At 43.9% G+C, this 15,297-nt stretch overlaps 1 protein-coding gene across 1 annotated transcript in view; it reads right to left on the minus strand.

Moving 5' to 3' along the window:
• Positions 1–3,737: 3,737 nt before the first annotated feature.
• Positions 3,738–15,297, minus strand: part of Rrp15 (ribosomal RNA processing 15 homolog) — a 26,413-nt gene continuing 14,853 nt past the window's right edge. The window contains exon 5 of the mRNA XM_021166057.1: positions 3,738–4,190. Within this exon, the coding sequence (XP_021021716.1) occupies positions 4,050–4,190 (141 nt within the window). The 3' untranslated portion in view covers positions 3,738–4,049. The remainder of the gene's footprint in view (positions 4,191–15,297) is intronic.

Below are 15,297 nucleotides of genomic sequence, written 5' to 3' on the forward strand. Positions count from 1 at the left end.
GCTACAGCCCTCAAACTGCAGACTCCTGTTTGCTTTGGGGAAGCCATTTGTAGGTGTGGAATAGCTCTGTCCTGTTTCCAGAATCAGTCCTTTCTCCCAGCTCACCTCATACAGTCCTGTGCTCATCACATGTGTAGGGCGCAGAGCCTCTGCATCCCCCACACCCAAGGGGAGGTGTAGGTGAGGACCGTCACCTCCATCGCAACGGATGGGCAGGGAAAGCCTCTCTCCACTGGAAGAAAACAAAGCTGATGCACAGCACGGAGAAATCATACCGCAGCTTTGCGCGGGCTTCTTACTCTGAAGCCCTGTAACGTAAAACCCAAATTCCACTACAGAAGCTTTGCTTATAAGTTGTTGGGGATGATGCACATACGGATGCGTCCACTTCAAGCCTTCTTCCCTCAGGAACGATGTTTTCAGACAGGGCCTCTGGCTAGGTCTTAACGATCACTGGTTAAGCTGTGTTACCTGGCCAGCCTTTCTCCTGTCTCCACCTCCCAAAACAGGGATTACCAAGGTCTGCCACCACACCCGGCCTTCACGTGACATCTGGCAAACCGAACTCCGATCCTCCATGTGAGCACGTTAGGATTTACTGTGGACATCTGACCTTAGTAAGGAAAAGGAGATTCAACTTCACCATCAGTTTTAAACGACCCCTTATTATGCTGTCAACAAAAGTAACGCTGGCGCAGCACCTACACTGGGTGTCCAGTCAATGCTGGCAGAGTGTGTGAAGTAACCTTCAAATTCTACTAGATGCATGCAGCGATCCATCTCAGGAGCTAAAGCTTCCGCCCAAGTGAAAACCTGGGGGCCGGAGCAACAGCTCAGCCATTCAGGGTGCCTGCAGCTCTTGTAGAGGACCTGGGTTTGGCTGCCACTAACCACACGATGGATCACAACCAACAGGGGCCCAACACCTTCTAGCCTCTGAGGGCATGTGGTATACAGACATACATGCAGGCAAGATGCCCACAGACATAAAGTAAGTATAAATTGTTTTTTTTTTTTTTAAAGATCTATTACCAGTTACCTGACAGCATGTTTCCTAAGAAACAGCAATGTGGCCTTGTGGGGTGTGGTGGGGTGTGGTGCACCTGGAATCCCAGCTACTGAATCCATCCTTCTCCTTGTCTGCTGCATCTTCTCAGTCCTCTCCATTTCTCCATGTCTGCTGTTCCCATTCGCACCACAGCCTCAAGCTACACAGCTATAACATTTTACTTTGCCTTTGCTAAGCATCTATAAATGGTTTTATATTCACGTGGCCTGCAGAGCCCTGCAGGAAGCAGGCTTAGTTTGGTTGGTGGCCACTAGGTATTCTTCTGTACACAAGACATTTATCAAAAAGCCTTTACAGCCCTGAAAATCTAACACCCCTTTCTTCACTCATGTTTTTTTTTTTATTTTTAAACAAATCTATTTTTTAAAGGAGTAAATTTTTAATGCTTTACTTTGATTTTAAGTGCACTGGTGTTTTGCCTGCATGTGTAAGAGCGTCAGAACCCCTGTGATTGGAATCAGACAGATGTGAGCTGCCACGTGGGTGCTGGGAACTGAACCAAGCCCTCTGGAAGAGCAACCGGTGCACTCTTAACCACTGAGCTAACATTCCAGCCCCACTCGTCGGTCTGCTTTTCAGTAACTCTGAATGACTAAGCCTTGGCTTCCTTGTATCCAAGGGGTTTTGAAAGTATATTTGAAATCTGTTAAATAGCTTTCATGCAAGAAAGAATCAATACTAATATCCTAAAGATGAGGCAGGACTCCAGTCCATGCTATAAAGACATGACCTATTCTTTCGCTCTGAATGACATTGCTTCAGGCTGTCAAACAGTGACCAACAAGAGACTGTACTTCAAACTGTCACCCAGAAAAGGGGAAAGACGCACCATCACACTGGTGGCTATTAGTCTCCATAATTGTTTCTAGATAAATAAAATTAACTTCTTTACCCTGGAAGGTAGTTCAGTTGGTAAAGTGTTTAGCATGCCAGGAAGAGCACTTGAATTCAATGCCCACAACCATGTAAAAGTAAGGCATACCGATGTTCAACTGCAATCCAGCTAGGCAGGCCAGCCACATCTGCAATCTCTGGGTTTAGTGTGAAGCTCTGTCCAGACAGACAGACAGACAGGCTGAAAAGCAACTGAGGAAGATATCTCTATTTACCTCTGGCACACACACACACACACGTCTCACAGCTACCTGTAACTCTGGCCCTGAGATCTGACTCCTTTAGCCTTCAAGAACAATACATTCATGCCCACATATTTAAGAGAGAAATACACATACAAACAAAAATAAACAAATGTTTAAAAACAACAGCCGTGGGGCTGGAAGGGTGGCTCAACAGCTAAGAGCACTGGCTGTTCTTCCAGAGCTCAGATTCCATTCCTAGCACCCACATGGAGGCTCACCGATTCTCTATCGGGCAACTGACGCCCTCTTCTGTCCTCCACAGGTAGTGAATGGCCACGGTGCATACACAGAGGTAGGCAAAACCCTAGGCTATTTACTACACCCGTCTCCAGCACACTCAGTGGCTGGCTATGGCGGTGCACACCTGTTTGCAAAGCTGAAGCTAGATGATGGAGATTTCCAAGACTACCCTGGCATCTCACAAGTCTGACTCAAGAATTAGACAGACGTGCTCCTCAGAGTCCCCTTCGCACATACCGGTCTGTTTCAGTATTTTACAACCAAGGCACAGAGACTCTAAAACCTATATGACATGTTCACATGACAAAATTATGTCATGATCTCTCTTACAAGTGGCACTGTGGTCCAGGGGCAACTCGATTCTATGATGGAATAAAATCCCTCCTGAAAGAAGAAATCTGTGAACATTCTCTTCCTTGTGTAGGCTTTGAAAACTGGGCTCAACTTCTTGAAGTTAACTGAAGGGCTAGAAAAGTCAGTTCTCCAGGACAACCTGTTCATCACAGGCAGCTGTGTACACCCTTTCCTTATCCACACAGGCTTCAGAAACTGCAAAGGCGGGGTCTGACCCAAACACTAGCAGAAGACAATGAAGAGGCAAGCTTTGCAGGCAGTACAATTCCCCCTAGCTAGCTGTGTGCTGCATTAGCCTCTGTTAAGCAATGTCCCATTACTTAGCATTCCTGGATCACTACCGAGAAAGCTTGTTCAGTTATTTAGATTAAAATGACAAAACCACTAGCCACACAATTTAATATGACATTTACGTTCCCGAGTGAGATGAAGACACACAGACACACATGCACCTTACAGCTTTCCTATAATAAGCGTTCAGCACTATGCTACATCCTTCACTCTGACAGCAAACTCCAGCCAGGGGCCCTGTAGCCATGGAACACTTGTAGCCCTTGATTTGGCCTGAAAACACAAACTTCCTGCTCCAACCCAGGGGGCAGGGTTGGGCCTCAATGTAGAGCAGATCCCAGTGTGTGCCATGGGTGGTCACAGGGCTCCCTTCATGGAAAGATGGAGAGAGACGGGTCCTTCTCAAGAGAAGGTGTCACGCTCAATACCTACTTCCCTTACAAACTTGGTAACTGGAGCCAAGTTTCACAGAAATAGTGGAGGATATCACACAGCTTCATTTCTAGAACTAAAATAAAAAAGATAACAATTTGAAATTTTATGTACCTTTTTCTTAAAGGCTTAGTCACACAAACCAACGGCACCAATCACCCACCCTCCGTGACAGACAGATAGATATATGGATCTGTAGGGAAGCAGAGATCTCATATCAAATTCACTTTAATTATAAATGGGACCACACTTTAGAAACCCTGATGTATGATGGGCATGGGTCCACAGCAAAGGATCCTAGAAAAATGCACAGTTTACTGCTCAAGAAAAAAAAAATTTCTCTGTACAAATATTTTAGAAAAACAGATTTCTGTAAGAATTAAAAATACAGCTTTAATACAGTCTGCACCTGAGGAACCCTAGAGCACAGGTTCTCAGGAAGTCCTAGCATTTGGCAGATGGCCGTCCGCAGGCTCCCAACCGTCGGGCCACTTGCAGCGGAGCTGGATGCTCCCGTCTGCCACTCAATGGCTGGCCGCCTCTGCCCTGCCACCAGCAGGCTCCTCGCCCTCGCTCTCCTTGTCCCAGTCCTTCATGCTGGCTCCCATCATGAAATCATCTCGAAGAATCTTCCACCCTGGGCTCTCTTCTGATTTCACTTCAGTCTAAGAAAAATCACAGAACCAAAACATTCACAAATCAATTTAACCAAAAAGAAAATTTAAAAATTATATACTTCAAAACAAACTTTTCAATATGTACTTTGAAATGAGATAAAAACCAAAATAATATAAAATTGATTTTATATTCTGTGCTCATGTATATACAAATACAGAGTAAAGAAAAAATTTCAATTCTACCAATGAAACATGAAAGCAAAATAATTTTGAGTTGGGGAAAATACAGATTTGGCATCAGTTTTAAAAATATTTGGACAGCATTAATTAACCTTTGGTGGTACCTTATTAGAAAATCCTTGGCAGTGACTTTAATGGAGCCTAAAGTTTAACCCCAAGCACACTAAAGCAAGAAGCTAACTGGTACTGTGCAGCTGCTTGAGATAGTAACTCATCCTGTAGCAACGCGAACATACAAGGTCTCACTGCCTGACTCACTGCCTGACACAGTCACGGAATCGGGAACTAATAAAACCCAGAAGTTAGAAGTAACTGAAGCAAGCAACAAACTCAGTAGACAATTCATTCCACCACGCAGCCACCGGGTAAGACCTGGAGCTAAGGACACATGCCTTCCTTTGTGGAACAATAGCACCACCGTGTGGCAGTTGTGTGTACTGCAACACTGGCGTGACCAAAACCAAGTCCTGTTCTCACAACTGCAGGCAGTCTGCGAATCTATCCCATCTGGGGGCTGTGTCTATGTAGCAAGCATTTTTTTTAAAAGACACCAAAATGTCCGCAAGGTTTCACAAGCTAATTACAGAACTGTGCTACAGCTTGTCTATTTTTTTTAGGAAACTATTTATGTATTAAGAGGAAAAATGGATCGCTTCTGTCTTTGTGGGATAAAAAACTAAATCACAACTTGTACCCAGAACAGCTGGGAGCCAGGGAAGCAGATAACTGCATAGACTGGGAACTGACTTAGTAGTTAACTGACTTAGTATGTTGCCCAAGCTGGACTTCAATGCACAGCAATTCTGCCTTAGCCTCCTGAGTACTGGGATTATAAAAATGAGCCATCATGACCTGGTTTCAATTCAGTTCTTTTTGGTTTGGGTTTTAAATTTATCAACAATACAATTTAGAATTATAAAATGCAGTGAAACAAGACTGCTCAGTCTTTGAGAATCAGGAACAATAAATAGATTGGTACTCCAGATAGTCTGAGGGCTTTTGAAATTATGACAGTTTAAGCATACTTCATAGTCTGTAATTTGAATAGCTAAAATTCTTGTTTAAATAAAATACAGCACGTTTGGCCTATTGGACTAGGCAAGGAACTCTCAGACTGGAATTCAGGTTCACTTTGGTTTTAAAGCACCCATTAGACATCAAGGATGGCCAAGCTGGTGTGAAGCTGAGGAGAAGGGAGGCAGGTGAGAAGGTAAAACTGAGACACACAGGAAAAGAGTCAGACAACAGAAGACCGTGTGAGGCAGAACCCGTCCAGGGGGCTCCTTAACTGCAGTGCAGAAGAGACAGCCAAGGGAGAAGAAAGTCTACAGGCTCGGAGAGAAGGAAAGTTCCAGAACAACGTCATGCCAGGCCTATGGAATGCCATACAGCAGTGACTTCACAGGGCACAAGCAGGCAGACGATCCCATCACCAAGCCACACCTTCCTGCCAGCACTGACAAAACCAGGAAGAGTGAATGGGGACACGGTACAAGAACCAGGACACTCAGGTGCTAGCTAATATGGGAGCAACTTCGGATGGCACAGAAATGCATTTAAATAGCAGAATGGTCACAGGGACACCCTGAGGGCGATGGATCCCCTCAGAGAACGGAGGCTTCTATAAAGAATACCTCAGTAGGAATATAGGAAAGTGTAGAGACCCTGGCTTATACGCTGCTCAGTGGCAAAGAGCACCAAACCCTAGCTTTGTACTAAAATAAGTGAGTCTGGGGTGAAATGTGACTTCCAAGACTACATGAGTGCAAAGAGACCTTACAAGGCAGGACAGCAAAACAAGAGACAAACAAAACCAGAAAAGCACAGCTACACTGTCATTTACAGTCCCAGATTCCCTCTAAGTTTATCTCGAGAGCATCTGTCAAGGAGCCCTGCTGTCCTCTTACTTACATTTTATCATGATGACCCTGCCTGCCTGTTGTGGCTGTCTTTGCTGTATTACCGCGTCGGTGTGGCTGGCGAGACCCTCTGCAGCACCACATTATGACTCTCTGAGTGCCTGCCAGGTGGGAATATCACTCCATATGACGAAAGGGAACGAGGGCTCAGGACATGAAGCCTTTGTTCAAGTATTCATGAGCAAATCAGCCAAAGTCCACATCTCTTACACACTGCTCTACTACAGTTATCTCTCATCAACAACCCAGCAGAACTAACGCTAAAATACACAGGAAATGCCTGAATGTGTTTAAGATTTGGGGAGAGGGGGATGGTGTACACTGTCTCCTGTATTCCATGCCGGCTTCAAACTTAACTGTGAAACAAGACTGGGCCTGACCTTCTGATCTATCTTCCCGCTTCCGCCACTGCCTGTGGGTTACAGGCACGATCTGCAGCAGCACACAGGGTTTACAGCGTGCTGAGGCTAAGCCCCAGGCCTGTGCTGCTCAAGTACTCTGCAGGCTAAGCTCCATCCCTCAGACCTAACCTCCACGGAAGTCCTAACCTAAGCAGACTACACTGCTCTTCTGCAAGACGTCTACTGGACTGCTTCATAAGCAATGTTACCACCCAGCATCCCACCTCCTGTCCAGACCGTGTCAGGCCGTGATGTGAGGCTGTACTGATTAGATGGCCTACAGCAACTTGTCTCTAACCCTTCATGCTTACACTAACTGAAAAGGAAAACAGAGTAGGGTCTGTCAAATGGCTCAGTACTAACCATGCAAAGAGAAGGACCTGAGTCCCAGTGCCTATGGAAAAGAACTGGGGACAGCAGCGTTCGCATATGGTCTTACCGCTGTGAGGGAGACAAGAGGACCCCGCTGTCTGCTAGAGAGGAAAGCATTCCTCATCCATCTCTAGCCTACACACACACTCGTCTGTGCACAAGAGCAGCAAATAACACTACATGATGCAAGGTGCCCAGTGGCCTGCTCTTAGACAGGCTGAATATCTTGTCCCAGAATATGAAGTCCTTCGATAAAATCTAGGGCTGTGCCTAAAGGCACAGAGACCAGGTCACAGGTATTCCTACTGCCTCAAAATGTGAAGGTAATTAACTACAAACATTAAATGACTAAAGAGTACTGCATCTGCGACATCTGTTCACAGGGATGGAAGTGACTGGACAACTATGCGTCCAGAGGGTAGTGCCTCAAAGGGAGAGACACCGATTCCCATCCTTAGGAACTTCAGCACATCCCCAAATGCTAGCTCGTCATCTGGACTGAGAGGAAGCAGATAGGCTCCGGAGCCACTCCTGTCTCATGAAGGTATAAGTAACCATGCTGAAGTACAAAGGCAGTGAACAAAACTTGCCCCTTCTCCAGTCCACATCGCATCCCACACCCTGCCTGCTAGGAAGGAGGCACGGAGCTCCATCAAAGCAAAGTGATGATGACCCCACTGACCAGGGAAACTTACATCACTACACTACACGGCACCTGCTGACCACATGCACACCTCGTGTGCTAGAGCAGAGCATCTAAGGACCACATCTCAGAGGTAACTGTGCCAGACAAGACTGACACACAGCTCATCAGCATCTTAGTTCATACTTTCTGGCTTACAATAACTGAAAAGACACCATAATTTTTTTTTAAAAATGGATAAATGAAAATCATGCATTCATTATTAATTCTTCAAAACCACCTTGTTTCTTTAAGAAGTCAGTGATGGGCTTTTGTTTTGTTTTGTTTTCAGTTGTTTTACTGGTCTAGAATAAATGATAAGATAAAACAAAATGCAATATGTTAACCTTGACTGGATTTTGGTATTCAAACATATAAAAAAAATCTGAATTTTATGGTACATGAATTACATCTCAAACCACTCTTTTTGAAAGAGATTTTTCGGTGTACACTTAGCTACAGCCTTCAGTTAACAAACAGAATTTAAATGGGGAGAAAGATAGGCAGACAAAGCATTTGCAAAACAAAGAAGGGTTAACAACTTACAGACCCACTGAGAGAGGCAGGCGTCCCTCACACCATTATTAGGTTAATTTTCCTATTTATGAGTTTCCATAAAGAACTGTGTGAAATGTTAGTCTATAAGTTGCACTTGCTTTCTAGAAAATCTTAATTTCTTGCAGAAGCAACTAAAAAGCCAATCCTGACAGGTAAATTTACAAAGAACTTTCTATAGGAGTTTTATTATCTTCTACATCAAAAGCAGGGGATGAGAGAGCTAGGAAAAATTCAGGGTGCAGCCACCCCCATACCTGTTTCCAGCTTGTCTCTGGATAACAAGGTTCAAGTCTCAATTCTGTTTTATCAGATTGAGAGGAGCCCAGGAAGTTCTCTGTTCTGTCTGACTCCCATGACTTCAAGCCCTCAGGTCTGTACAGGCAGCAGGCACAGAGAGCTGCATGCTGCATTTGAATGAATGAGATGCCGCTGACCACTATCAAGGCTAGCTGGATAACTGACTTGATTGGTTCTGTCTTTTCAATTCTAATACGGAATCTTATTACTTCTACAACAGCAGCTGTGAGCAAGGACCTTACACACTACCCAGCACAGTGACTTTCCAGACCCAACACTCTTATTGAGGTCTTGTGTCAACTTGTACCCACCAGATTTCCCAACTCAGTATGTTAGCTCTTCTAACGAGATCTGGGCACATTCATAAAGTGAGACAATGATTTACACAGTATAGCACTCTATACCCAACATCCACTTCTTGCTGGGTAGTGGTGCACTATGCCTTTAATCCCAGCATTTGGGAGGCAGAGGCAGATGGATCTATGTGATTTGAGGCTAGTCTAGTCTACAGAGCTAGTTCCAGGACAGTCAGGGCTACAGAGAAACTGCCTCAAAAAGCAAAAAGGCCAACCAACCGCTTTGTTTTTTAGAAAGCCTCTCTCAGCAGTAGTGAGGTAACAGTGAGACGTGGTGAGCAGACCTTGAGACTCTGCTTCTGCAAGAGTATGTGTCAGAAGACTCAACATATAAAAAGAGTAAGAATGTTCCAAATCTAATTTTCAATGAATTATTTTAGAAGCCTTTTGAATTTACAATCTCCAGAAAAGGATTATAACAGTTCTTAACGACGGCTGCAGGTGTTGAGTTCACTCTGTCTATTATTTCTAGGAATACAATAAGCATGAAGGGCTATAACCTCACTCTGACAAATCCGGTAACAACAGCTGTGACACTACCCAGCAGTCTCTGGAACAGCACATTCCTGTGCATTTTGTGACTTTGCTCACAACTTTCAGGATCCAGCTTATTCCTGCACACACAGAACAGATTCTAGAATCTGTAGCCTCCATCAAAATACATACATACATACATACATGTATACACACACACACACACACACACATATATGCCCATACATATATACATATATATACATATATATGTGTGTGTATATATATATATATATATATATATATATATTTCATTCTCAACTGTTTGCTGCTCAAAATGATGACTTTTCAGCTAGAATCGAAAAAATACTTTTCAGATTTTAAACTATGTGCTACAGACATAGGTACAAGACTTGGGACCACAGGGCATTTCAGAAGCAAGGGCTCCCAACTTCACAGGGAGGGCATCACTAATTCCAAGTTACAGACAGAAGCTTCAGGACAGCTCCATGGCAGGCGGTTCTTACAGCACCCATATTCCCAACCCAAATACCACTTATTCTGATTACAATGCTGTTCATGCCAGACAGTACCCTACCCCGTAACTACACGGTGTTAGGTGACTACAGTGAGGAACTGCCCTTAAACTCTTCCCATTCGTAGTAGAGTGGAGGACCCTGTTCCTTGGTTTCAAGCTTAGAGTCTTGCTTTGTCTAAACTCTACTACTAAAGTATTTGCAGTAAACAAATATTAAGCTGTTGTTTACAAAGCTGGCACTCCACACATTCCACTTGCAGATCTTCCCAGTCCGCACTGTCTAAGGACCGCACCTTTCTCTGCCCTCCCCAGGCTCCTTCCAGAGCAACTAGAAATGCCCTACAATTCTGAGGCCACCTGAAACCGACCCGTGTGACCTCCCTTCCGGGCTTTCTTCTGGGGCACAGGTCTAAGCACTAGACAGGACAATTTAAACGTACCTAAAAAGGCCTGGCCTGGCGGCAAGACACCCAGGAAGCCTGTTTCCTCACACTGCACTGAATGCCTGGCTGTGCTACAGGGCTGCCATTTAAGGGCCACAGTAAGCAATCCCCAGGGCCACCATCTCTGCTCAAAGTTCAAAGACTTCACACCACAAAATCATAAAAAATAAACAGCCCTGTCTCAAAAAAAAAAAAAAAAAAAAAGGAAAAGAAATTACTTTTTCTATATAAATGTACACTGAAATTTGTTGCAGTGATTCTAGAAATTTCTGTCCTGTGCTAAAACTCACCCCCCCCCCTGCAAAATTATCACTGTGGCTTAATTGCAGCAAATCTGGAACTGACATAGTGCAATTTCTAATAAATGAAAATCTTGCAGAAAGTCTGTAATTAAGGGTAGAAGTCACATACAGCAACAATTTCCTAACAGCAACCGTCAGTCTCCTTTGATACTCAGATTTAAAACACAGCACATGCACTCCTGCCTGCCTTTGGGGAAAGAGCTGAATTTCACAAAACTAGCTAGAGTTTAACTGGCTTTTGGAGAAAAGAAGAAATAATTACAATTTTTAAGAATAAACTTTTTTTTTTTTTACAATTTTTAAATAAAATAAACTAGCTCATTTTCACAGTCTTAAATCTGGAGTGAAAGAATCCACCATCTCGTCCTTACACGTTAAACCGTGTAAGTGGTAAGCACAGACACTCACTGCTCCCCCTCGGGCACCACACACATGTGCCTATGTGAGGCACCACTGACCTGGTCCTGGTGAAAGCCTAGGCCTAGAGAGAAGCAGATCTCTAGATCAAGAAATCTCAATTTACTCATTAGAAACACATCCTAAGACACTTCATCCTGCCTGACTCGATAAGCAGCTGTCTTGTACCAAAAGACTTACCAAAGATTCAGTGGCCTCACTGAGACTCCCAGAATCCATCAGCTCCTGCCACAAGCAGCCTTACTTACTGTGGTTTCCCTTCCCCCACCCTAGAACCTGCTTGCTCTAGGGTGGCGTTTCCTGCTCATTCGTCCTGCCACGCCCTCTGCTGGACCCTGTCGCTTTGCTGCTTGGAGGCACACACGTGTTCGTCCTGCTACTGGACCCCAAGTTACTTGGCGGGAAATCGGGTTCCCTCCCCCTTCCTTTATAANTGAGTGTNTGAAAAAAGTAAAATTGAGCTTTGATCAGAATGTTGTCTTAGCTACATTTCTTTCTCTCGCCGCCTAGCCCCTCTTCTCTTCCAGGTTTCCAAAATGCCTTTCCAGGCTAGAACCCAGGCTGTGATCTGCTGGCCGGACACAACATTTGGCGCCCAAAGTGGGGCTGAGAAACGGCAAAGGATTTTTGGAAGAGACACTGCTGGTTTGGAGTTCCATGGAATAATTAAAGGATAAAGAAAATTCATACCGGAGAAGGTATGGGCTAAGCTGAGACAGCGTTAAACCCGAGCGCTGGTTCACTTAGGTTCAGCAGTGAAGCTTAAGAGGAGCTAGGCACAGGCGGTAGGCCGTGGCTCACAAAAGCTACATTGTTAGGCGTGAGAAAAGAAAGGGTTTATTAAAAAGAAATTAATAATCAGGCGGATTGCCACAGTTATAAAAACTGCATCATGAGGGAGGAAATTGTCCCAAAAAGCAGAGAGAAATTTCAGGAGTGCCATATTTCGTTCTCTCTGGGCCTTATAGCAAGAGTACTCTGTCCCCTTTTTGTGTCTTGTTTAATGTCTGGTGCACCAATCTGTTCTCGTGTTCAATTCATGTATGTTCGTGTCCAGTCTGTATGAATGAATGTTCTATGTTTGATAATAAAGATGGTATAAAAAACTTTATCTGCAAAGCCTAGAGCTGCCACGTGTTTCAGCCAAAAACCAGACACGTGGCAGGAGAGACCCTGCTGGAAAAACTATTCATTTTAAGAAAAAGCAGCGAGTGCACAGCCTCTTAGTTTCAGAGTAAAAAGTCTGATAAATGGTTCATGATTAATGTGTTTGACAATGGTAAAGTGCTTTTTTATTCTATGATTGTAGCTACAAAAATTAATATTCTCTGATTGGTCTAAAATTAACTGCTTCATTTGGTTCTTTTTTATTGATAATGTGCTCTGCATGTTTTCACATTCAGCTCATAAGTTGTTGGTTAAGATTAATAATTGTTACATTGCTACAGATGGTTANTGTTAAATTTGATAACTCAAGTTTAGAGTCCTTCCGACTCGTGGCCTAAGGCAGCCCTAGAGGCTGGGTCTCTAAAGATATTTCTAGTTTAGATAATGATTAATGTGGTTCCTATCCTAAATAGTAAAATTTAAGATAAGATTTAAAGCAATGCCTCTTTATTAAAGCGTTAAAGCTTGCTTTAATAGGTATTCATAGGTATTAATTGACATCCAAACTTTGTAATATGATAATAATGCTTCTAATATTGATTTAAAGATAATAAATTGTTTTAAACTTAAGTTTTGCTTTCCCAAAGTTGTAGGTATTATCCTAAGCTCCACCCACAGTGGAAGACAATCTCCTTCTGCTACCTTCCAATCAAGATATAGAACTCTCAGCTCCTACTCTAGCACTATGTCTGCCTGGACACTGCCATGTTTCCCACCATGGTAATGGATTGAACCTCCAACTGTAAGCCAGCCCCAATTAAATGTTGTCCTTTATAAGAGTTGTGCCACAGTCATGGTATCTGTTCAAAGCAATGAGACCCTAGGACACCACACACACACACACACACAGGTTCCTATAACTAGAAAACACTTCCCTCCCCGCCCCAGTCTGACTTGTTCTGTTGACTAACTTATTACTGATTACAACCGGGAGCACATACTGCCTCCCAAAGTACAACTGCCAGTAGTGAGTCTCCCTACTGTAAATCCATTGTTTACACTCCTCATCATATCAGAGTAAAAGGTAAGATATTCCAACTTTCCATCTCCCTCCACAATCTGGTTCTTTCCTGGTTAGCAACACCTACCCCATCTAACACACAAGCCTGACCTCAGGGCACCTATAATCCAAGGCCTAAGAAAGAAGCCACGGGGATGATTCCAGAGAATTATGGGAAAATAGTTTAGGCAAATCCAGATTCAACGAGAGACCTAGTCTCAAAAAGTAGTAAGGCAGGTGTGTAGGCAGACACCCAAAGCCGACACCACCACCCTCCCCAAAACACGGGCAACATTCTCAACATGAAATGGAACGCACATAACAGAATGAGCAACTGAGTCTACACAGGACAAGTGAGCACCCTGAGCTGAGGCTGCTGCTGTGTCTCCTGAGATGAGCGCATGAAGTGCCTGCCTTCACTCTGACCTTTCAAGACCCCTGCTCCAAGAACTGCGCTGGACCTAGTGACTCGGCTGTAAAGCTATGCTGTACTTAGTGGCTCGGCTGTAAAGCGCTGCTTAGCATCTTTATGAATCCTTTAGCAGTCTTGTAATAACTGTTTCCTAAAATGACCTTTGGAACAGTTGAACTGCTTCTCCTGAGAAAGCTAAGATACAACTTCTAACTACTTTCCTAATAATAACAATGACTGTATAATAAACTAAGAAATAACCCTATGTGCATGAATGCTGACATGTCCACACAACCCAGCAGTTTATATGAAGTGATCTCTAGCAAAGCACCGAGGACATTCTTTTCACTGAAATAGAAGGTCCCACTAAAATCTGTAGCCACAAATAACTCTGAAAGCCAAAGCTCACAGTATTTGACTTACACACACTCCAAAGTGACAGTATCAAACACAAAAGACGTCCAAGCAGAAATCAGCTCTACCTATAGCCGACGGCTTTGGTTGTTCTGAGAAAGGGACCTGCTGTAATAACGTAGAATAATCGGCAGGGTGAACAAACAGGCAATGGAGGGCGAGGCAGGGATCTACTCAACAGCCACCTCAGAGAAGAGAGAAGATTAATAGTTCTGCACTGTATCCGAACCATTCATTTGAAGACCGCTAATAGAATAAAAGCATGGACCAAAACAAACAGCAAAACTGAACCTATGAAATAAGACAATGTAAAGCCAAAATAAATATACAAATTATTAGTTATAATAATAATTAGTTGTTCAAAAGGAGAATGTGTATCATGCCTGTGAGATAAAATCAGCTCTGTCAGACACACACACACACACACACACACACACACACACACACGCTTGCATACACACTCATCTGCCCTCTCCCTCTCTCACCCAGCCCTTGTGAGATGAAAGCACATGTGAAAGGACAAGGGCAGTGAAGCCATTACTGCAAAGATCACAGAAGTGCTTCGAATCTCTCTTTTCCCTGAGACAGGGCCTCAATACACAGCCCTGGTTGGCCTAGAACTCCTGAAGTGCGCCAGGCTGGCCTTCTGGATGCTGGGATTAAAGAGATGCACCTCTACCCCTTTCGAAGCTGGTGCCTATTATCTGAATTACTCAACAAACAAGTATCACCAAAGCGGCTTCAGTGTAGAGTGTCCACCAGTGCTCCTCCAGGACCCGAATCCACGTTATAGGTTACATCCCATCACAGCCATTTCTGCAGTTACATCATCCCATCAGCCATGTCTGCAGTTACATCATCCCATCAGTCATGTCTGCAGTTACATCATCCCATCAGTCATGTCTGCAGTTACATCATCCAATCAGTCATGTCTACAGTTACATCATCCCATCACAGCCATGTCTGCAGTTATATCATCCCATCAGCCATGTCTGCAGTTACATCATCCCATCACAGTCATGTCTGCAGTTACATCATCCCATCAGTCATGTCTGCAGTTACATCATCCCATCAGTCATGTCTGCAGTTACATCATCCCATCACAGTCATGTCTGCAGTTACATCATCCCATCACAGCCATGTCTGCAGTTACATCATCCCAT

Source organism: Mus caroli, chromosome 1 (assembly GCF_900094665.2).
Source record: "Mus caroli chromosome 1, CAROLI_EIJ_v1.1, whole genome shotgun sequence".
NCBI classification, from domain to species: Eukaryota; Metazoa; Chordata; class Mammalia; order Rodentia; family Muridae; genus Mus; species Mus caroli.